This window comes from Pipra filicauda, unplaced genomic scaffold (assembly GCF_003945595.2).
Source record: "Pipra filicauda isolate LSUMZ 115617 unplaced genomic scaffold, ASM394559v2 scaffold42_size3861933_pilon, whole genome shotgun sequence".
Taxonomy (NCBI): Eukaryota; Metazoa; Chordata; class Aves; order Passeriformes; family Pipridae; genus Pipra; species Pipra filicauda.
In genome coordinates this window covers 1,645,759-1,668,900 of record NW_024104565.1, presented here as the reverse complement: position 1 = coordinate 1,668,900, position 23,142 = coordinate 1,645,759, and the positions used below count along the sequence as shown (strand labels likewise).

At 40.4% G+C, this 23,142-nt stretch overlaps 1 protein-coding gene across 1 annotated transcript; it reads left to right on the top strand.

The window, feature by feature from the left end:
- The first annotated feature begins 10,179 nt into the window (after positions 1–10,179).
- IYD (iodotyrosine deiodinase) lies at positions 10,180–22,862 on the top strand. Its single transcript, XM_027733915.2, has 5 exons — positions 10,180–10,360; positions 16,875–17,069; positions 19,095–19,254; positions 20,456–20,612; positions 22,292–22,862. Exons 1-5 carry the CDS (start codon positions 10,180–10,182, stop codon positions 22,472–22,474), a joined length of 876 nt encoding a protein of 291 aa, XP_027589716.1. The 3' UTR covers positions 22,475–22,862.
- The last annotated feature ends 280 nt before the right edge of the window (positions 22,863–23,142 follow it).

Genomic DNA, 23,142 nt, shown 5'->3' with positions numbered 1-23,142 from the left:
TGTGTAATAAGGCATCAGCTGAGGAAGTGGAAATAACCAAGCGATGGTCACATACTACTTCTATTTTTGCTGTCAGCACAACCTCAAAGGCAGCTGATACTGGGTGGAAGGTAAAGCTATTCAGAGGTCACCTCAAGTAACAGCAGGGCTCGGACAGGGCCCCCCACCTCGTTTCACAGATAAAGCTCTGCTGGTTTTACATTTACTGAGATGAACCTGACTAAAATGAGCAATTGGATACTTAAGCTGCAAAAATCCACTGACAAACCTTTAAAGCAGGATCCTCTGTGTATGTGTGTACCTGATGGCAAGCATGTTACACGATGACAGACTACCTCACAGTTAGCAGGGGCAGGGGGAATCTGTAGCACAGAGAAAACAGTATATAGGTCCTAATTATTTTTTAATTTTGGAGTGAAATCACGCTGAAAAGCAAGCAGTTGCACTCAATATTTAAAAATGAGCTTACTTATCTTTTTGGACAGAAGATGCTCTAGCACTGACTAACTGTAATGGTCTGCAGGGCACTGATTGCAAGGGTAAAATATGACTGATCACTGGTGGGAAGACACTTGGTATTGGGGAATCACCTTGGTGACCTTTAAAAGAGCATCAACCACGTGTGCAGAGCTGTCCTAAGCTGAACTCCATATGAAGTAAACAGGGACTCCGTTGTTGCTGCAAGATATTCTGGGAACATAAGAAAGGCAGCAGCCTATTCTGTCACTATATTGGTGACAAGGCAAGGTGAGGATAAGGATGCTGGCAGAATGCCTTGACCTCTGAGTTCATTAAGTCATGGTGCACATCACATTTTTTAGAAATACCCATTCATAAACTTTTAAGTAAAATAACCTCTGTGGAGTCTGAGTTTCTTCTTCCTCATACCAATGACTGTAGTTATAATATATCTGTGATGGGGCAGAGTGAGATCCTCCAGATCTTTCAGATAGCACCAATCATTATTTCTCTTTGCGAAGTTTTCCTCTGGTGTCAAGGACCCTGTTCCTATTTTAGAAGGAATGAGAGAATACTTTTTTTTTCATTCAGAAAGTAGATCTCAAATGGCTGTCATGGCCTGAGCTTTTATGTTGAGACAAAAAAGGGAAGATTTTCACAAAGGGATGCAAAGTGGATTTTGCTTATGTAGTTAGTATGAACTTTTCAATGAATTTAGATCCCAAAGATCCAGAGGAAAAATTTCAGACCAACGCATTTCCAAGCTCTGTATGCTGAAATCAGACTTATGCCCACTGGAGAAACCACATGTCGAGTCCACTGGCTGGTGGAATAGCAAACTTTGAACAGTTTAGTTGTCCCATATAGTTGTAGTTTTTCGAACAGTCCATTAATATCCAGTCTCATTTCAGAGAACAACTGTCTATAAAGAAGTGTTAGCTGAGTAAAGTGAATTGTTTGAACAGTGCTAGGATTTTGAACTAAGCGCCATTGTGAGAAAGGTTACTTTGTTTTCTGGACCAGAAGCTGCAGCTTCTTTCTCTTAGGAAGGAAGATGGTGAATATTAATCTCCCCTTGGCAACCTGTCAGGTGGTGGACTACAACTCAAGAGGAGTGATTTACTGATTATCTGATGTGACAGGTTGTGAAATAAATATTTACACATAGGGTAAAAGTAATAGTAGAGTTGGGCAAGAGATCTGAATCTCCTGAAGTCTTAGATCAGCGATTCAGGCAGAAAAAATATTTTCCTTTCTGGCCTTAGGGAAAAGGGTGAAAATATCTTTATCAGGTTCTTTGTTGTGGTCCTTTAAATCTTATGTGTGCTTGGGATTTCTCTTTAAAAGGATCACTCGTGATGGGAAGAAGATCTGTAATTCTGGGTCCCTTGGCATATGACTTTCAAGCCTCAAGGACCCTTTGGAGCATGCTGACCTAACCACCCAGCTATCCCACCCTCCCTGGATACCAAGATATTTGACATTATCAGACAGTCTAAAAACATCTTCCCACAGTGTCTGGTGTCTCTGTGGTTTACCTGAGAGTTGGGTCAGCATATCTGCTGATCTGGACTTTGTGCATTGCATGGGCACTTACTTCCTAGCTTCCTTTACAAGAAAAACAAACACTGGAGGAAGGGAAAGAGAAATGCTGGAACACCATCATCCTTGATGCAGAGTCACAGTGACAATTAATGCTTGGCCACTATTGATACTATCAGAAAGGAGGAGGAGTTTCACTTGGAGATAGTTCCAGGGCGCTGCAAAGGCCCCTTAGGGAGGGAAAAGAAAGGGAGATACTCACTATTGCTGGGCAAGGAGCCTGTGTGGCCAATCCACTGTCCAAACAACACTGTGAAGGAGAGCAGTTGGAATTGGAATTGGATTGGAGCTAGTCATGGACAGACTCACCTCAAGGAAGAGAGAAGGCTGTGGATGCCCTTGGCAGTAAGGACAGGGTTTCAGCCTTGTGATAGATTTCTTCAGGAGGCTGGGAGATGAAACTCACTGAAAGCATGTAAAGAAGAGAAAAAAAAATTCAAAACAACCAATCCATAAAAGCCCTGAAATCTCTGAACACTGCTATTTATCATTACATAGGAATTCAAGGCTTCCTTCATGTTCTAAGCTTAGAAACTGTTTTCCTAGATGAAGTTTTTAGAGGCTCAGATGTAATCAGGTAAGAAACTCTTCAAACAAACTAAGCCGTGTTTTGATTTGGCGCAAATAAAAAGTGAAGTAATAGGAATAGCTATTCCTGGAATAGTAGAGGCTTTGAAATGCTGATTTAAAATGCTCCATGCTGCCATTCACCTGTCCTGTCATAATATTATGGAAGGAAAGACAATTTCCCTCTGTGTGAACATATGAAAAAAGATATATTAGCAATTGGAAATAAAAATCCACCTTTAAAAAGTAGGCAGTGTGTGTGTGTAATTTTTGTCCTCTTTTACCTTTTGTTTTATACTTTTATTCTTTTGTCTCCCTGTATTTCTTTTTCACATCAAAAAGAAAATTGCAATGTTTCTTACATCAACTACAAAGGACATCCAGTTATCATTTCTCTACTGCTGTTACTTCACATCATGATTTGAAAAGTCTGATCATGTGGGACACGACTATAAATTTGCTATAAACACTTGTTTTCCTACATCTTGAACAGATGGGGAAGAGAGATCTGGGATGATGCCTGTGCTGCAATCAGAAGCCCAGGCAGAGCATGTACAGAGTCTGAACCTGGGGATGAAGGCTAGAGAGCTGCAGCTGGAGGGGTGTCAGCATGAGGAGGTGTTTGAGTCCTTGCCTAGGGTAGTGACTAAGCTGATACCTCCTGACTTTGACATCATGGAAACTATGTGGCTCTGATTATGGAGCTGGTTTAGGTCTACCTATGCTTATGCTTCAGCCCCATGGCTCAGGCAGTATGGTCATACAGAATCTGCCTTTTGAATTTCTGTCTCTGCATTTTGCCTTTGCCTTCCCCTCTTTGGCCCAATGTGCAGAGAATTAGTTTGCTGTGATATTTTATCTGGAAGAGGCTACTCTCAGCTTGCTGAGGGGGGAGAGGGGGGGGGCATTGCTAGCCCTCCTTCCTGTTCTCTAAACATCCCTACTCTGAAGAGGTTATAAAAATCTTTATTAGGCTGTGTACTCCCACCTACCATGGGGCTATTCAGAAATGGCCCTTACTTTTCCCCATGGACTTGTATCAAAGGTTACTCACAGAATAAACGAGATTTGAACACAGCCTATGATGAGTCTATGTCTAAAAGTGATTATAGAAAAATAATATTTTGTCTTTAGGTATTTATGTATCCCCATATTTGGGGCAAATAACTTTGTCTGTGTTATCTGCAGTCCCTTGGTGATTATCATGTAAGTTCAGTGGTTTTCACGACCTCTGTTTACAGAGCTGAAAGTTTCAGTGAGTTTTTGAAAACTCATCCACACAGTTTTACTTCAATGAGTAGCACTACTATGTCCACCAGATCCCTGCCGGGGGTAAACTCACTCCTACAGGTGCATGGTGGTAACATTGGTACAGCAACAGCAAACTGTTCCTTCTGTTATGATTTTGGGGGTAAACTAGTCTCTGGGTTAAATCTAAGTTATTTTCTGAAATCAGAAATATTTTTAGGACCACTATTGTCCCGTTGAGCACAAGTAATGGTTTACCTGATACCACAGATCCTAATAAATGGATTATGCCATTTAGAAAGATATTAATGAATCACGTTGTCTATAGCTAGGTTATTTCTTCTGCCTCTAATACATAAACACAGGGAGCCTGCAACTTAAGGGCGGTATACTGAGGACAAATGGAAAGAATTGCTCTGTTGCATGGTGCACTGTTGTCTTGTGCTTTTGTTGCTATGGGACGTAATTGTATTACTCACTGTACTGTTAGATTTCAAAAGGGTAGTTCATAAACACTAATAACATTTGTGGCAATCTGAGCTAAGTTAATGAAAGAGATAATCAAATCCAGTACTACGGGGCAAGATATCTGATATCTCCAGGGGTCATAAAGAGATCATACAGCTGTCTTGGGGGCAAGGGGTGGTTGTATATGTGAGTGCAAGAAGAGGCAAGAGACAGCAGAAAAGTAAGGGTCACCTTGCTCAGAAGCACTGTGTGCTGGTCACTGGTAGAGGCAGGAAGGGATGTGCTAGATGTATCACAGAGATGGAGATGCTTATTAAGCTAATGATATTTTTAGTAATGCTAATACCTGATATGTAAGTTTCAGCTGATCCCAGACATTTGTCTCTATGTGTTGATGGAGAAAATGGATTAAGCAGTTCACAGGTGCTTCTGCCTTGCCCATAGCAGGTATATACTGAGTTGGGAGCTGACCATGGATGGCATTGAAATAGCCTTTGTTTTTTCTTTTCAGTAAACACCAACTTCAGTCACAACCTTACTTCTGAAGACAATGTAGTATTTTATTGCATCTCCAGACAATACCCAGTGGTGACTCTTTCTTGCTTCTAACTATAAACACAGACTTTTGTGTGGACCCTTTCACCATCACATGGGGATATCACTTGGGGTTTCTGACAGTGGCTTATGCACTGATGAGCAGCAGAAATAATGCACATGTTCCTTATAGGTATGTAACTGATAGTGTTCAGCAAGCGACACTTGCAACGGGAATTGCAGCCAACACCCAAAAACTTGTTTTCTCTCACAGACTTGTGCTATATTTATTGCAAGTACCTCCTTCACTCTACTCTGCACTCTTGTACATTCCCTGTTAGCATTCTTTGTTTCTACTACTGCTTTATTTTATACAGATCTGCTTTTGACTACAGTAATACTTCTCATACCAAGTCCTAGCCATCTGAGGACATTAAGTGCTATAACCCTTGATGTGTGTGGTACATGGCCAAGGATAGGTGATTAGGAAAAAAGAAGGCTAAGGACTGCACAAAGAGGTCTCTCCGTCCATGTCTTCCTCAATCTCCGAGGCTTCCTATGTTAGGTGTTTTAACTACCATACTTTGCATTTGACAGTTAACCCAATCTGAATAGGTGTATTGAATACCTTTTTGAATGTCTAGGTATTATTATTTTTCTCCAGCATCCAATAAGAAGTCTTAAGAGTTCTCCAATAAAGTACCAATAGAAAAAGACAGTTGGAAAGACTGGGGGGGGGGGGCTGCTGGTTTTGGTTCTGCCCAACCATTTACAGTCTCTTTACCTGCTACCTCTGTGCATTTATGTAGCTCACATTCATGCACTGATAATTCTTTGATAATTTGTGCATTTAGAGGATCTCCTACCACTTATGTCTTTTGTGTAGCTCTTCTGTTAGACTTCATATGCATGTAAGAACTCATCAAGAGACTTGCTCCTGCCTAGCCATGAGACAATCTCATAGTAATGCCATAAGACTGCTCCAAATAGGATGAAAGATGTATGCTGAGGTCACGGAGAATGACATGGGAAGCACCCAAAGCAGAGGTGGAGCTGCATAATTTAGAGCTCACATCTGAGTGCTGAAAGGTGGTTTGGAATCATATGGTGCATCTACAGTAGGATGGTAAAATAGGAGAAGTAGTAAGTCCACAGCCTCAGCACCAGAGTTGCATGAGCTTAGTGCAGAGCTAACATAGTACCAACTTAGGTAGGCATGTTTTAAACACTCTTAAAGGACACAGACCATAATATTAAAAGCTTTTGGATCAAAACTTCTTTTTTTAATATTTCCCATGAAATTCTATGCATGGTTGTTGTTGTTGTTCTAAAAGAAAAAAATGTACTCAGTATCAAAAGTAAAAATGTGTGATGAGCAAATGCCATTTATGGGCTACAAATGTCATAGAATCATAGAATTAGCCAGGTTGGAAAGGACCTCTGAGATTACCAAGTCCAACCCTTAATCCACTACTGCCGTGGTTACTAGACCATGGCACTAAGTGCCACATTCAGTCTTACCTTAAAAACCTCTAAGGATGGAGAATCCACCACTTCCTTGGGCAGCCCATTCCAATGCCTGATTACCCTCTCTGTAAACAATTTCTTCTTAATATCCAACCTAAACCTCCCCTGGCAGAGCTTAAGACCATGCCCTCTTGTCTTACTGCTGGTTGCCTGGGAGAAGAGACCAACCCCCACCTGGCTACAACCTCCTTTCAGGTAGTTGAAGAGAGTGATGAGGTCTCCCCTGAGCCTCCTCTTCTCCAGGCTGAACAACCCCAGCTCCCTCAGCCTCTCCTCACAGGACTTGTGCTCAAGTCCCTTCACCAGCCTTGTTGCCCTTCTCTGGACCTGCTCCAGCACCTCAATATCCTTCCTGAACTGAGGGGCCCAGAACTGGACACAGTACTCCAGGTGTGGCCTCACCAGCACTGAGTACAGGGAAAGAATCACTTCCCTGGACCTGTTGGCCACACTGTTCCTGATCCAGGCCACGATGCCATTGGCCTTCTTGGCCACCTGGGCACACTGCTGGCTCATGTTCAGCTTCCTGTCAATCCAAACTCCCAGGTCCCTTTCTGCCTGGTTGCTCTCCAGCCACTCTGTCCCCAGCCTGTAGCACTGCATGGGGTTGTTGTGGCCACAGTGCAGGACCTGGCACTTGGCCTTGTTGAACCTCATCCCGCTGGAATCAGCCCAACTCTTCAGACTGTCCAGGTCCCTCTGAAGAGCCCTCCTGCCTTCCAGCTGATCAACACTCCCCCCCAACTTAGTGTCATCTGCAAATTTGCTAATGGTGGACTCAATCCCCTCATCTAAATCATCGATAAAGATATTAAACAGAACTAGGCCCAACACTGATCCCTGGGGACACCACTAGTGACCGGCCACCAACTGGATGCAGCCCCGTTCACCACCACTCTCTGGGCCTGGCCATCAGCCAGTTCCTAACCCAGCAGAGAGTGCCCCTGTCCAAGCCGTGGGCTGCCAGCTTTTTCAGGAGTATGCTATGGGAGATGGTGTCAAAGGCTTTGCTGAAGTCCAGGTAGACCACATCCACAGTCTTCCCCTCATCCACCATGTGGGTCACCTGATGATAAAAGGAGATCACCATTGTAGATTTTGTTTAAGTTAATACCAAAGGGACTTACATTTAGCTTTCTTTCTTTCCCTGTTCTACAAGAGAAAAAATTAATATTACCTTTAAGGAAGTCACAGGTATTTCAGAGGAGGGAGCGATTACAAAGTTCCCAGCATTCCAAATAGAGGTAGTTATTCTAAATAACATCATTCAGCCTTCTATATTGCTGTTCTCTCTTTCAGCACAGACTTTTCTCTCCACAGGATGGAATCTCAGCTGCAAAACATCCAGATCCTAGTTTATGTGTATGTGAATATTTAAGGTTAATATATTCCATGTGGCAGAAATAGTCAGCACCATTCAGACCACATTCCCTTTTCCTTTCTTGCTACAGAGTGGGGCTGTTGAAAATGTGCCTTATGAAATTGCAGGTTCCTTCTCTAGTTGCATGAATGAATTCATTGTTTCTAATTAGAATAAGGTGAAGTACTTCTCCCCATGACTGGATGTCCAGAAGGCAGGACAAACGAGTTTAAATAACTACTCTTAATCAAAGATAGAGAGGATAAATTTCCATCTGTTTTTTTCCCCACATGATAATTTTTGTCCTTTCTGTCCCTGTACAGTGTATGTGTTTTGGGGCTTTTTATATATGCAGCCCAGTATCAATGACTCAAGCAGGTGTCCTAGGTCACAAATTGACTGGAGAGCAGGAAAGACAAGACTCATGGCTTCAGTTTTCAAGCAAGTCGTCCTCTTAGCCAGAGGTAGGTGTCAGTTTGTTGCCAACTTTACTGGATTAGATTAGAAACCTAAGCACAACTTTTGTATGTCCTCTTTATTTCATCTCTGATGGACTTGGGTGAACACTAGGCTGGTCCTGGGGCTGCCCTTCTTAGACAGATCCCCTACCTTGCCTGGAAGGACTAGTACCTGTAGGGACCGGGGGCCTGTGTGTTGAAGTAGGTTGCACTACAACAGCAGTAACACATTTATTCTGTTTTTGAGCTGGGCAGCTGAGAAAGCCCAGCCTGGGTACAAGTTGTGAGGTAGTTTCATTTTGCCTCTAAGTATGTCTGCACACTATGTGCACAGCTGAGCAATTTTCTTGGCCTTGCCCTTTTAATAAAAGGAGCATGACCGGACTGTTAGCCAGACTATCACTGTGTGTGGCCAACTGGCATGGCCACACATTACTCTTCCTTTGCAGCAACTTGGTCATTAATCTATGCTTCCCAACACACAGACCAATCTTCAAGGCAGCTGGCAGTATCTGCTGAAGCATTGGAAGATAGGGAGCCTTTGGACTGACAATGTCAAATGGGACCAATAAGGGTGTGCCCAGTGCTGCAAAAACAGCAGACTGAGAGATGTGAGTAGTAGGGTATGAACTGAGAACCTGTCAGGATGAAACCCAACTTCTCTTTCCCCTGTGTGTCCAGGTTTTCACATGGAGGAAACCGGGAATGCTTTAGGCTTGACCTGCAATGCCCCCTGCAGGTGCCTGTTGCAGTGTGAGATATGCCAGGGCTCTGGGGCTCACCATCTCATGGAATGGTTACAGCCAAGACTCCTCCCTCTTATCTCGGGTAGGCTTATTCAAAACGCAGATTAATTTGCCATGGATTGGCATGGGATTAACTTGCTAGGACTTCAGAACTGACCTCCTATAGCATGGGATAAGGCTTGGCAGGGCTGGTGCTTAGCTGATGCTAAAAAGGGCTGATGGGCACTGGTGACTGCATGCAGTCAGTACCCCTTTACCCTGCTCTCCAGCACACTCTTCAGCACCTACTGACATCTGACATTTCATTATCCAATATATCCCAACAGTCCCAGATAAAGACATCAATTCCATGCTGCTGTGTTGATTCAATTCCCAAGCAACTGCTTGAAGTAAAAAATGGGTTAAGCATTTAGACATTGACCATAATTGTATTAAACCAGGATCATATTGATTTTTAATCTTTGATAAGAATTTGATAAAATTCACTGCAGCCCTCAAATATTTTTTACTTTGATTCCCTGTATTCTTCTTTTTAGTTCCCCCAGAATATTCAGCACGAATGCAGAGTTCTGTGAATCATCTCATTCATACTTTACACGGAGGTAATGCTGCCACTGTTCTATTGACCTGTTTACATAGCCAAAGGTGGTGCTGCAAGCTGGTATTCAATTGGTAATATTCTGATTTCCCAAGACACATGTAATACAACTAATTTTATGAATTAAAAATTGAAGAGGTGCCATCAGTTTTTAAAAGTCACATTCCCACTTGGCTCTTCTCATAATCACTGTTACAAGAAAGATTACTGGGATGACTATAGCAATAAAAATAAGAGGGGAGAAGCCTTTTGCCTTAGTCTGGGGTTTTGAAAGGTGTTGGGCTTTTTAAATTTATTTTGCACTGGACAGCATTTAAGTGTTTGTATATGGTCAGTGCCTCTGCATGCTTTTTATAAACTGCTTCTCCCCAGAAAATATATAAGCCTGGGTCTGGAGTTTGTTTAACGGCATGAGCTGTTTATTAACAGCAGGAGCACATTGCAGATAAGGTTGTGGGGGAGGTGACTGAAAAGTAGAAGCAGGATATGATCGAGGACTGAACCTTGGGTCCACCCCTTTTTGCTTACTGTCGTTCTGCTCTTTCCTCTTCAGCCCTTCCTTTTCATGAGAAACTACTGAACTTGTAATAAAGGCTCCATATTTCCATAGTCATGGCACTCTTTTCTTCCCTCACCCCAGTCTTTATAGCCATTATATGTGTTTTGATTGGGGTAATAATAAAGAAAACTAATGGAGAGAAGGAAAAACGTGACATTAAAAGCAAGCTTACATCTCGTCCGTGGGTGGATGAAGATTTAAAAGATGGTACTGACCATACCTTAGACGAAGAAGGTAAGAAAAATCTTATCCATCTGAACACTTCATTGTTTGAATTTTATCTGCTGACGTGAATAAAGGAGATGTAATCCTCTGTACTCTCCACAGTGACAGCAATGTATAATGCTATTTTGCTGCTGTGCCCTGAGCTTGTCAGCTCCCAGGAAGGAGGCAGTCCTCATGTCATGTCACTGTTGGTGTAAACCTCTAATTCCTCCAGAACCAGGTCAGAGAGCAAAAAGAAAACACATTTTCAAAGACCCCTGTCTGTTCCTCTGAACAGCAGATCTCAAACCTATGAGGGACTTTATGGGCAACGTAAGGAAAGAAAGGAGATCCTGCTAAAGTCCCCCCAACCTCTTCCCAGGTCTTATAAGTGTGAGCAAAGGGAAGACCTGAGCAGACAGTTTATATCTGCAAGTTGATTTTGTAGACATCTCGTCTCACTTTACCACCCAGTGCTACATCTTTGGTCTCAACACCCCTAAAAAGTTGGAAATGGTTTTAAGTCCTCCATTTGTGGCTTCTGAGAATGTCCCTGAGAGCTTTAGCTGAAACTAGAACCATTTGAAAGCTATGTTGATCAAATATTCAAGAACAGAATGTGGTGATGCTGCTAATCTGTTCACTCAACTGCCTATTTGAACCTATACAGAATGACTCTTATTTTCAGTAGCTGTTTCTGATGCACAGCTTGGACAAAAGTCTAAACACTGTATGTACCCTTCCTTCTTCTTGCTTCCTGACTATCCTCCATAAACCGCCTTTATTTCCTTGTGAAATAAAAATCTACAGAGTTCTATTCCTATGAAGCTTTTAAAGTTGTAGTTAATACAGCTCTCTTTTTTTTTTTTCCTTTTCCTCAAGCTGGCTTCAAAGGCTTTTTGTGGGGATTCTTTTTTTTGGTCCCATAATGACACATTCCCTGACTCCACTTCTAGAAATCTTGAAACATATTGTTCTTCTGTACATATACTTATTTCTAAGATCCATTACTTCTCTTCTTTTCTCAGTGTTCAGTGTACTTTGAGTTAGTGTTTTGTATCAGTTTCCAGAAACAGTTGATATCTGGAACATTTTAAACCATGTTGACTAATTCCCAAATACGTAAAATTTCTTTAAAAATTACTTCATGTGTTGTATCCTCCTTTTTTCAATGCAAAATAGATTCTGCATAAAATTATCGCATAATCCCTTTGTCACTGATGGCTTGCTAGTTCAGTTAAATTGCTGCAAATTAAAATTCCTGAAGGTAGTTCAAGTGATAATTTATGAATTATCATCTCGGACTATGCTTGCTTCTATCAGTTTAAAAATTTAGATCCTCTAAATAAGCAAACCTATTAGTTCTTAACAAGGAGCCTCACTGCCACAGCTCCATATATAAAGTCATTCTTTTATGTGCTAGTTGCTTACCATTTTATTCAGGTGCTAAATTCAAAATTGTATTAGTTTAAAATTCCTTGCAAAAAAATTGACAGGTAGACATATTGGTGCTGTTTCTAAAAGATTTATTTATTTTTAAATAAAACCTTTCTCAATTTACCATGTCATCCAATGTTAAAATCGGTTTTCTTGCTATTTTGCTTTTAATAATAAATAATTATCTTTCCCTTAATGGTATGTGATTCAAATCATGTCTTTTATCTCTAGAAAAATTAAAATAATTTCATCATGCATTGGGAAGTTTTTCTTTAGCAGGGAAAAGTCCATCTTAAGTGAGAAGAGTAGCAATGAGAAGTAGAAGAGCTGGTAAGGATCTTTTGCTAAGTAGACACCAAAATGTATTCCCCTTGTTAAAATTTAACACTTGTCAGTGTTAAAATTTTCACTGACTGTACTAGATGCTGAAATAGAAACGTGGACGTAAACACAGATTTTATAATAGTAAAGAATATTTTACATACTGTGTAGATTCTGTTACTTTATTAACGTATCTTATGGAAACAAGCTCATTTCTATTTAAATGTTTCAAGCTGGCTTGTATTTAAAGATAAAGTTCCTCTGAAGAAAATTGGAGTTAGGTGAGATGAAACATTCCTAAGGACTTGTCTAAAGCTAGAATCTAGGGCTGCCCTAGGTGAACAAGCTGAATTTTCAACTGACTCCGGAACAAGAAGGGATAGCTTAAGATCAAGTTGTTTGATTTGTGTCCATTCCCAAAACAAGGTCTATTTGCCAAGTATGTGAAGTACTCTGTAAGAAAAGCACTGACCTTATTTGTAGATATCATGAACCTTCACTGAAGTGGCACCGTCTGGGATGTTTGACCTGAGAGGGCCATACCTTTGAGTAGCAGAGCATTTAGCGTAATTAGCTGAACTGCTTGGGCAGACTCAGTAGGGTCACTTATTGGTAATGAAGGGTAGAAGTGCTCTGGAGCTTGTGTGTGTTCTGCTTTCAGTAGCTGAAGAGATGAGTGTTTCTTGGAGCAGATAAAAACCAAGTTCCTTCACTAGGTGCAAAGCACTCAGTCCATTTGTTTAATGCTTTAACTGGCAGCACTGCAGCTTTGTTTACATGCCTATCTGTCCTGTAACTCTCCCCTTCATTTATAAGATCCAGAACAAGCGATTGTTGTGCTGTGGATTGGCAAGAATGGTCTGTGTATGTATATGTCTGACTGTGTCTTGCACTAGGCCATTGCACTACCAATTAGATACAGATGAAAAAGATGTTTCTTCAGCTTTGCCTTGAACAATGAGTCACAAGGACTTTCTAATAGTAGTGGGCATCTTGTCCCAAAGTGGTGGATCTGGACTACTGAAAACCATGTCCAGTCTTAATGCATATCAATCATTTTCTTGATCATAAATTCAGATCTGTACAACTGATGGATAAAGTAAAGACCCAGTTTAAAGTGGTGTGGAAGATATGGCTGAATTATATTTGTATCCTTGTTATTCCGGGGATAAGTTGCACAGATTAACAACAAAGATATTTTATTACTATATATTTAATTGTGGGGACATTGGCAATACACTCTACTTAAAGAATACAAAGCAATGTAGGAAGTTCCAAATATTCCATTTCTTCTGAAAATGCACTGTTCATTGCTTGTCATACTTTTCGTAATAGACCTCTTCCACTTAAAAGCATTTCTCTTCTCCCCAGTTTCAAAGACTTTCCATATCTTAATAATGCTACTGACATGAATGAGGCAGTAGCAATTTAATTTTCCATTTCAATAACAGTTCATGTTTTGTGTCATTTAGGAACACAGGACTCAGATGTACATGATGCATTACTGTGCTTATCTTCCTACTGCTGCAGACAAATCCAGCCTTGTCATCAGCAGAATGAACATGAAAACTGGCCATTCATGACCCTATTTCTTTAACCCTGCTGGAAGGTTGGTCCAGAACTCCATGCTATAGGTTAAAAATCCTTCTCTACCTGCCTGTCTGCCCAAACTTATTTAATACTACTGTATACCCATTTTTCCTGTTCCTTCCTCTTCATATTTTAAAGGATACTCTTCCAGCCCTGGTATATATCCTCCTGTGGTTTATAGATAGCAATCAGATCACCTCTTAGCTTTCCATTTACTAGGTAAAACAGCAAGTCTTCTCTTTATAAAACAGCCACTCCACTTCTCTGAAGATCTTAAAAACCTTCTGTAACTATATTCCAGTTTGAGGTAATTTTCACAATATTTTGATTCTGGCTTCTTTCTTCCAGGGTCTGCCTCTCCACGTGCTACTTCTTTTGCTTAAGATCTATAACCAACTCTTGGGGTTCCAGGATCAGCCTGCTAGGCACTATTTATAACCCACTAGTAAGGCAATCCATCTCTTTTAGTTCTCTTTTAGCCACACACTCAGTTCAAGATTGGATTCACTACTGGGATTCCTGTAGTGGCAGATTTTGTAGCAGTCTGCCATTAATCAAGCAAAAAACAACAGGATCAGTTACCCAGAATTTTATGTCCAAAGATCTGAAAGCTTTCTTTGCATTTATTTAATTGTTTTCCTATGGAAAGAGATTCGCAAAGGAATTTTATGCTTAGAAAGCAATTCCTTAGAGAAGAAACTGAAAGAGCTTGTTTGGAAAGCAAACACATTCCTCTTGACTGAAGTTTCTCAAGGATCAGTTTCAGGACCATTTGTTAATATTATCTAGTGGTCTTTGCATAAAACCAAGGAGGACACATGAAATTTCCTAATGACATACAAGTGGAAGCCAACAATACAGGGAAGTGTCAGTGTAGGTAAAATAAGTGGCCAACAGAAGTGAAATGACAAGTCGTTGTTCTCAGTGTGAGCTTATGTTACCAGGAACTCATGGTAAGATTTTTTGCTACAAAATGAGGCAAAATTTATTATACGGTTTGTAGGCTGATTATAACCTCCCATATGAACTGCTGGGAAGATCGCAGTCATCATCCTAAAATGTATCCTGAGAGAAATTTCTGATAGAGTTAGAGAAATAGTACTTCTAAAACGAGATTTCATTAAAATGAGATTCATGGGATGCCTGAGCCAAAACCATTTCAGATTTTCATAAAAGGCAGGAAGCCTGAAGACTACTGTAAATGTACAATGGAATCGATGGCAATCTTGAGAATGTGGGTAACAAGGTAATAGACTTACCAGCAGGATGTCTGTTGTCCATCAAGTCATGGAATACACAGAGATGTAAACAAGACACTTGTAGTATTATATAATGTGACCATACGAACAGGAGTATGTCTAAACACAGCAATTAAAGATATAGAGAGCATGCACTAAACAGATGGCGCTGATAATGATTTTATCTTAGCATATGGATAATGTTAACTGCTAAGAATGAATGGTAGACACATGGTAGAGGAGAATAAATACTAGATGAATTTATTAAAAAAAAAAATTACCAGGAGAGTTTTGATTTTGTGTGTCAGTTCCCTCAATCCTGGGTTCTTCTTCTCCCTCTGCCAGTATTCCCAGTTGGAGGGTATAAAGGTTTTTCATTCTCACTAGTTGCCTCACCTTTTTTCCATATTCAAAATCTTTGAAAGTACATTTCTTTTTTCGCCTTATTATTAAGTTGAGACATCTTGACCAAACAGCAATTGGACTTTTTTTCTTCTCTTCTTCTTTCATGGGAAAAAAAACTCCGCACCACAAAATGAGCACACATTCATCACTACTTTACTAAGTGTAAACCACAAAGGGAACATTAGGAAGAGGCACCTTTTTACTTTTCAGCTTGAGTGTACAAGATGGTCACAAAAATAATTTTTACAGCAGGTCGCTGCAAAAATAATTTTTACAGCAGGTCACTGCTTCGCATTAACGTGGAGCCAGGTCCTTGCAGACTGTGACCAAGAGTGCTCAACAGAGGCATGAAATGCTAAACAAAGAGAATTCTTTGGGTATGCAAATTGAAATGTGTGTTGTTTGGGGACCAGAATAATTCTGTCTAGATTCAATGTATGAAACTGGATTTATTTCACCCTCTTGCACATGCTGAGATACTCTTGTGAATATTTCACTGCTGTTTATAAAATGAACAAAAAATCAGCCTGGTCTCTAAGGCAACTTCATACTACTAAAACACAGAAAAAATTACTGTTTGAATTTGCACTGGAAATTGCTATGATTCTGGAATAATAGCCTAATGGTGACTGAAAAAGAACCGGAATATTTTTCCTGACTCAGCTCTCTTTTGCAAATTGTTCAATACTATCGACTAGTCAAAATGCAGCATTTAAATGGCTTTAACTTCCACATCATAGCTGTAAAAAATGCTATCTCTGCTGATTCTAGGAATAAAGGGCAGAAAGAGATCTCAGAGACAACAGGAGATTCATTTTGTGATATAAAAAAACCCAGAGAGACAGATTTCAGTGAAACGGGGAACCATTTAGAGTTCTTAATTTAAAGATAAGAAACACAATATCCTATATTTGATATATTGTTATCCTAAGTATAGATGCCTGTCATCCATTTTGTCTTATGCTGGAAGTGTTGGGAAACCAAAGAGATTAACCACAAAGTCACATTTCTGCAGAGCTAAGACTTGCAGTGCTTTGGCTATGAAACATGAATATTGAAGAAGTTGACATTCAGCTCTTCAGAGGAGATTTTTCACATAATGGTACTTAAGCTCTCTCCTTAACTTCAGTAATTTGACTTTTTTTTTTCTTATTAGACTGCTCAAGAAGGAATATACATATTCACATTTACTTGCTGAGAAAAGTGGGCTGAAGGCCTAGCCAGTTTTTCACTGCTGTTTCAGCTTGTAACCCATTTTTGCAGGCAGGCTTGCAGGCTGAAGCGGAGAAGGCAATGACTTCTTTGTGGATCACACTTGCAACAGCCAACCAGGACCCTCGTGCCTCTTGGTATTTAAACAAGATGTTTATTCAGCAGCTGGAGCTAGGGATCAATGAGTTGTGTCAACTGGAACCTCAGACTTTGCCTTAGGAGTGATGTAGAAGGAAAGTGTACACCAGTGCAGGACAAAGTGCATTCCAGCGGTGAATGCCAAGGATATCAACAGCATTCTCTAGCAAAAAAAATCCCTAACCACTTGTGTTTTCTTGCAGATGTTGACGAAGAGTGTCAAGGACTTGAAGAAAATGTTGCCCATGTCCCCTTTACTGCGGAGCGCTACTCTGAGGCTGAAATGATTAAAAGGTCACAGACATTTTATGAGCTTCTAAATAAGAGGCGATCTGTCAGGTTTCTTAGTGATGAGCCGGTCCCCAGGGAGGTTATCGATAATGTCATCAGAACAGCAGGTATGGTACTGAGTGGTTCAAGGTCTGAAAAAAACAAAAAAAGGATCACCATTGTTGTTCAACTGCGTAACTGTGAAAAGGTGGTGTGGAAAAGCCAAGAAAATTGGCATTTTTCTTATGGTTTTACCAGATTCACCTGTAACCGGAATGAATTAGCACCCATTGATTGATCAGAAATTACTCAGCTTGAACAACAAACAATATGTTGGGGAATTGTTTGGAGCATTCCCAATTCCTTTGTATTTGCAGTTCACCTATAAGGGAAGAAGAGCATTTCAACAGCATGAAGCAAAATACTTAATTTTCAACCTTTAAAAGATGTTATTTAAAATAAAATTTGTGTATGGTTTAGTGAGACATCTTTCAAATAGAAATATTAAAGTGTTTTCTCTTAAAAATGTCAAACCATGTGTACTTCACATGCTTTAAAATGCAATGCATTATAATATCCAGTGTGGGGTTTGATGTTTGGGTTCCCCCCACAAACATAGTGATGAAATTTTCTTAGGCAAGCAAAATATTTCAGGTGATATAAATGGTTGGGGTTTATTATAGAAAAAGAATTTCTGTCTAGAACAAAAAGCCTTTTCCAGTCCTTCTGACATCAGTCCAGATCCTCGTTGCATGTGACTGGAGTGTTAAGATGAGGACCCTGATCAAGGTTATTTGGTGGAATGTCAGAAATTGATTATTTTGTTGTTGTTGAGAATTTATGCATTTCAAATCGTTACTGTCATGTCCTGGCCTAATCTCATCTCTGCTTTAGTAACATTGACTTCAGCCAGAAGTGGTTTGGACCCTCATTATTTCTCTTATTCTATGAGCCAGCTGCTCCTGCTATAGAAAATATTCCAGGCTGCCTTAGAAAATAGCTCAGTGGCCTTTAGCAGGATTAATAATATAAAGATTCTCAACATTTGAGGTACATTGTTTTCCCTTTAAAAACTGTAAGCAGCTTTGCTACTGCACTGTAACGAGTCTCTGTCTCCCTCTAATTAACTAGGAGTCATTAAAACACTGAGCATGTTTTGGCAAAAGCAGCAAAGCGAACAAGCCTGGCGTGCAGATGAAGTACTTAGTAATCCTGAAAGCTTTGGGCTGTGTAGAGAAAAAGAAAACAAAATGAAGCATAAATGTCATCAGTTTTTACCCAAACCTGAGGAGAGGCAAGGTTCACAACATAAAAACATTTTAATATATAAAGATAGTTCAAGCTATCTTTAAGTGTTCAAGCTATCAAGCTATTCAGTGTTTCTCAAGCTAAAATCAGTCCTTAGGTAAGCAACTATTGTATGCGTTTAAGATCTTCAAATATTTTTAAATGTGTATGAGGGATCAGAGAGATCTAAGCAGTCTTTTTAACCCATATATATGTGAATCTGTGCAGATAACTATATCCTCCAGCTTCTGGTTTTTAACCTCTAGGCAGTTAAAATATTCTCCTATGGTGCTGGTGGGTGAGCAAGTGCAGACTTTATATGTGCACACCTACATACACCAGCAGCCTTTGGGACAAAAAACTCAAAGCTGTATGCCATATGGTAGATGTCTTTGTTGTGCAGCTCCTTATCTTAGTCAGTCAGTGACAGGTTCCTGCGGGTGGTCACTTAGCCTTGTTTCCCTGCAAGCCATTAGTTTTGCCCTTTAACTAAAATCAGGTCTCCGAGTTGGCTGCATATTCAGACAGTGCATTGCTTTCCGTATAATTACTATGGGCATATGTTGCACCATGTTACCGTTTCATCATAAGAACCAAAAGGAACTTTTAGAAATCCTTAACTTACCCTTCCTGTAAGATTGCTGTATGAAAGGACTAATCTCTGTCCTTGAATGGGACTTCTCATTCTTTAAGAAAGAAATGAACAGGATTGTCTGCCAGAACTTGCCTCAGTCCTTTTCCTCCCATCTCATTCACTTGCTTTCCCGTCACTCTTGGTCAGCCTGAAAGCTCACAAGGAATAGCTGAAACCTCTCACCGCCCACCCACCTTCCTGGGTTTTCATCTTTCCCTGTTTTTGTATGAAGGTACTTCACCTAGTGGAGCACACACTGAGCCCTGGACCTTTGTGGTAGTGCAAGATCCATATTTAAAACGTAAGATTCGTGAAATTGTAGAAGAAGAAGAGGAAATCAACTACAAAAAAAGGATGGGAGACAGATGGGTTAATGACCTGAAAAGATTCAGGTATGAAAAGTCAATTGGCTAAGGAGTTTGAAAGGAGATATGTTTTAGTCTAGGAAAGACTTATGTCATTTTCAATTTCTTCTTCCCTCTCATTTTTGATATATTTCTAAGATTCACACTTGGAAAGAAAAACTTATAAATATGCATAGAATTGTGCCTTGGTGGCTGGTTCATAAAATTGCTTCCAGCAAAAGGTTTTATATGCTCTCCATCTTGAAAGTTTTCCAAGCATTTGGCTCCATCATTATTTTTCCCTGTGTAACCTCTGTTGCTGAAACTCTTGTCCCAGATTTTTCCTGTTGTTTGCCAAGCAGTGAAGCTCCCAAAGTCATTGGAAGCTTTGCTACTGACTGAGGTAGCCCCAAGGCTTGAGCCTATCCAAGTGCTGAATTATACAATATTTAATTGTTCCAAATGCCCTCCGAAGTCTGACTGACTCGCAATGGGAAGATGTTTACTGAGTCTTGGCTTGTCAAATGAAACATATGCACAAAGCTTTGTAGGGTTTATTTGCCCTACCTATTTCATAATGTTATTTTACATGTGCTTAGGTGCTATGCAAATTTATGTGCTATGCAAACAACTAAACCCCAGTATTTTTCATATTTTGAGTGCAAACAGTAGAAAGTGCACATTTTCTTCTCTAAATTCTACATCATAATTAATATATTTAAATTGTCATTTAAAAAGTTGGGAGCCAAATGAATTCTAACAGGGTTGAAATACTCAGAACCAAAGTAACATTTTTTTTTGCCATGAGAATACATCTAGGTTTAGATCGCAGACAAAGAAATTTTGAACTTTTTTGCCAGCAGTTTCCCCTGCAATCACAAAAAAGTTGGCATTGCTAGTAACAAGCAAATCTGTAAAATTCCAGGAATTAAATAATCTCACAGGCAAATGCCCATGAGGCCAGTCATAGATAAGAGGTAGCTTATTTATATGCAATTCTACTCTTCAGAGTGAGCACATCAACTCCTCAGCCAAATCTGTTAAAATTGAGAACTCTATTCAAGTTTTTTTTTTTCCAAAAATGTTTCTATTTAAGCTGATAATACTTAATCCTTTGCAGTAAATGTTCTAAGCTTTAGTCTGCTGCTATAATCGTCATGTACCTTCAGTGCCCCTCTGCAGACAGTAAATGTGGCTTATGGGAAAGTGAAAAGGTTGCAAAATAAATGTCTTAAACATTCTTTTGCAGAACAAACTGGATCAAAGAGTACTTGGACACTGCTCCATATCTGATCCTCATTTTCAAGCAGGTATATGGGCGGCTTCCAAATGGCAAGAAGAAGACGCATTACTATAATGAAATCAGTGTTTCTATTGCCTGTGGGATCCTGCTTGCTGCACTGCAGGTATGGTGACAGAACCAACGCACTAGGAGTCAATTTATTAGCTTGGACTACATACCAAGACTATTCTGCCCAAATGAGAGTGGAACCCAATTTAAATTTTAACATTATCAGTCCTCTGGAATACTCCAATTCCTGGCAATGTGTCTTAGTTTTGAGTTTTAAAGTTATTCCATATAGATCTATACCTGAGAAGGTAATTCCTGTCATCACTACTGGTTAACAAGAAGAAAAATGTAATGTAGCTTCCAGAGTTGTCACTCTTTTCTAGGCACAGACTTCAGCTCCTGTGGTTTCTGCCTTATGCTAACAGGCCTGACAGGCTCTGCAAACTACCCAAGCATGGCTGTGTGGTGCCACACTGGCCCCTTTTTTTCAGTAATCCCTAAAAAACAGCCTGACACCAAAACACTTTTAGTACACAATGCTGGAAAAAATAAAAAACTAGGGACATACTCCACAGAACAGGCTGTACTATTTCAATCAGTCTTTCCAAGGCATTTCTAAAAGTGAACTGATTTCTAAAGCTCAGCATGTTTGACACCAGCCAGTTAGATTTTCTCAGTGGTTTCTCAGTGCTCAGTTCTGCTTCTTGTATCTGATGTCCTCACACAAGTGTTTAAATAGCAAAGCTATTCTGATAGTTAACTTGGCCTGTCAGCAGGATAACAGTAAGGTGCCACCTCTTATATTAGGCCAATTTCCTACCAGGCACTGCCATTTCTCCTCCATTCAGTTTTGAATGACACTTCCTTTTGTGCATTGCTGCTCCTAAGGCACCATTTAGCATCACCACTATTAGCTCTTCTCCTCTTGAGAAGATCCTAGAGATTACGAAACATGAGAGGTGCATTGCCTGAGCACTTTTCTCTGGCTCACTTTTATATCTCAAAGACTCAAAATTCTCACATTACATATAGGGAGAGACTGAAATCCACATATGCAGTTGTCAGGAAGCGAGTCAGCTATGTGCTTATACCTTGGATGATGTCAGCTCTTTATTGTTTGTCAAATTTTTTTGGTCTTTTGTGAGATTTTGTATGAGAGGAGGACTGATATATAGACCTACTTTGCGGTTCTGATATAAATTGTAACAATGGCCATTGTGAGAGACAGAAACAGACTCCTGTAGCAACTTTTGACACAGTACCTGTGCCCCCTTTCCCTGTAGGGAGCAAATGTTCACAAAGCTGTAACGCATCTTCCTTGTCAGCTCTATGGAGGCAAGAACTGAAACATTTCTCTGTGCAAGCCAGGTCATAGAATCAGAATAGTTTGGGTTAGAAGAGAGGTTTACAGGTCACCTAGTCCAACTCCCATCTCCATGGGATGATATTCCAGTAACATCCCCACAACTGCCTCTCAATTTCAGTGTAACCCTGGGTCCCCCTCTATGTGGAGCATTGCGGGCAGGCTCCGGCTGTATGGCACGCAGACTTGGCAGGCAGAATGTGCCTTTGCTGTGGTCGAGAAAAACTGCACTTTTCCATAAGCAAAGTAGGCTTCTTTTATGGTACCATTAAGGCTGTTAGTATATCACATGTTCTAAAGACTGCAACAGGATCTAACGGAGCAGCATTTCTGGGCTAGTCAATAGGACAATACAGGTCTGGTGGGAAAAACTGCTACACATACAGAGCACAGACCTCTGTCTCACTCTACTGCCGTCTGTCTTGCTGCAGAATGCAGGTCTGTACACGGTGACCTCCACACCCCTCAACTGTGGCCCCCAGCTCCGGGTGCTGCTCCAGCGCCCAGCAAATGAGAAGCTACTCTTGTTGCTCCCTGTTGGCTATCCCAAGAAAGATGCTACTGTGCCTGCGCTGACCAGAAAGCCACTGGAAGACATCATGGTGGTCATGTGAGCCCAGTGCCAGGAGGAAGGAGTGCATCCCTGCTGACAGCTAGGAAGCAGCAGCCTGATGAAGTTGTCATTGCTGTTTCTTTGCATCATCCCCCTATGTCACTGTTGCTCTCTGGCAGTTTACATCTGTATTTCTTTTAGTGCTACTAACAGCAGTGAGCAATCAAGCGCTGTGCATTTGACAGGTGCTGTTACTTATGAAACCAGGCAGTTGTTCCAGGGGACAATGGCATTTAAATGACCTTCATCACTTGATTTTTCTCATGCACTGGGGGGACAAATCTTTCCTTGAACTGGAATATATATTCTTCTTATACTTTTCTGATTGCCATTACACAGTTATTTTAAGAATTTTAATGAAGGTTGTATTAAAAGATATAAAGCGGTCAGACTCAGCTGTGTCGATCACTGTTTAAATGCCCCTTCCCCCTCTGTGTAGAAGGATGCTATTTTTCCCTTATATGATAGGATCTCCCCACTTGGTTGATCTCAAATACCTTGCCTATACCAGGCTTTCTTAAACTATGGCTGCTACGAGTGTCTTAGATTGGGGAAAATGTAGTAGGAAAAAGTCATCCAAGTAATTTCCTTGTTACCAGTTATTTATACATGTTCCAGGCCCAGTTAGATCATACGGTAGCTATCAACCATACCCCCTGTATTTGCTGC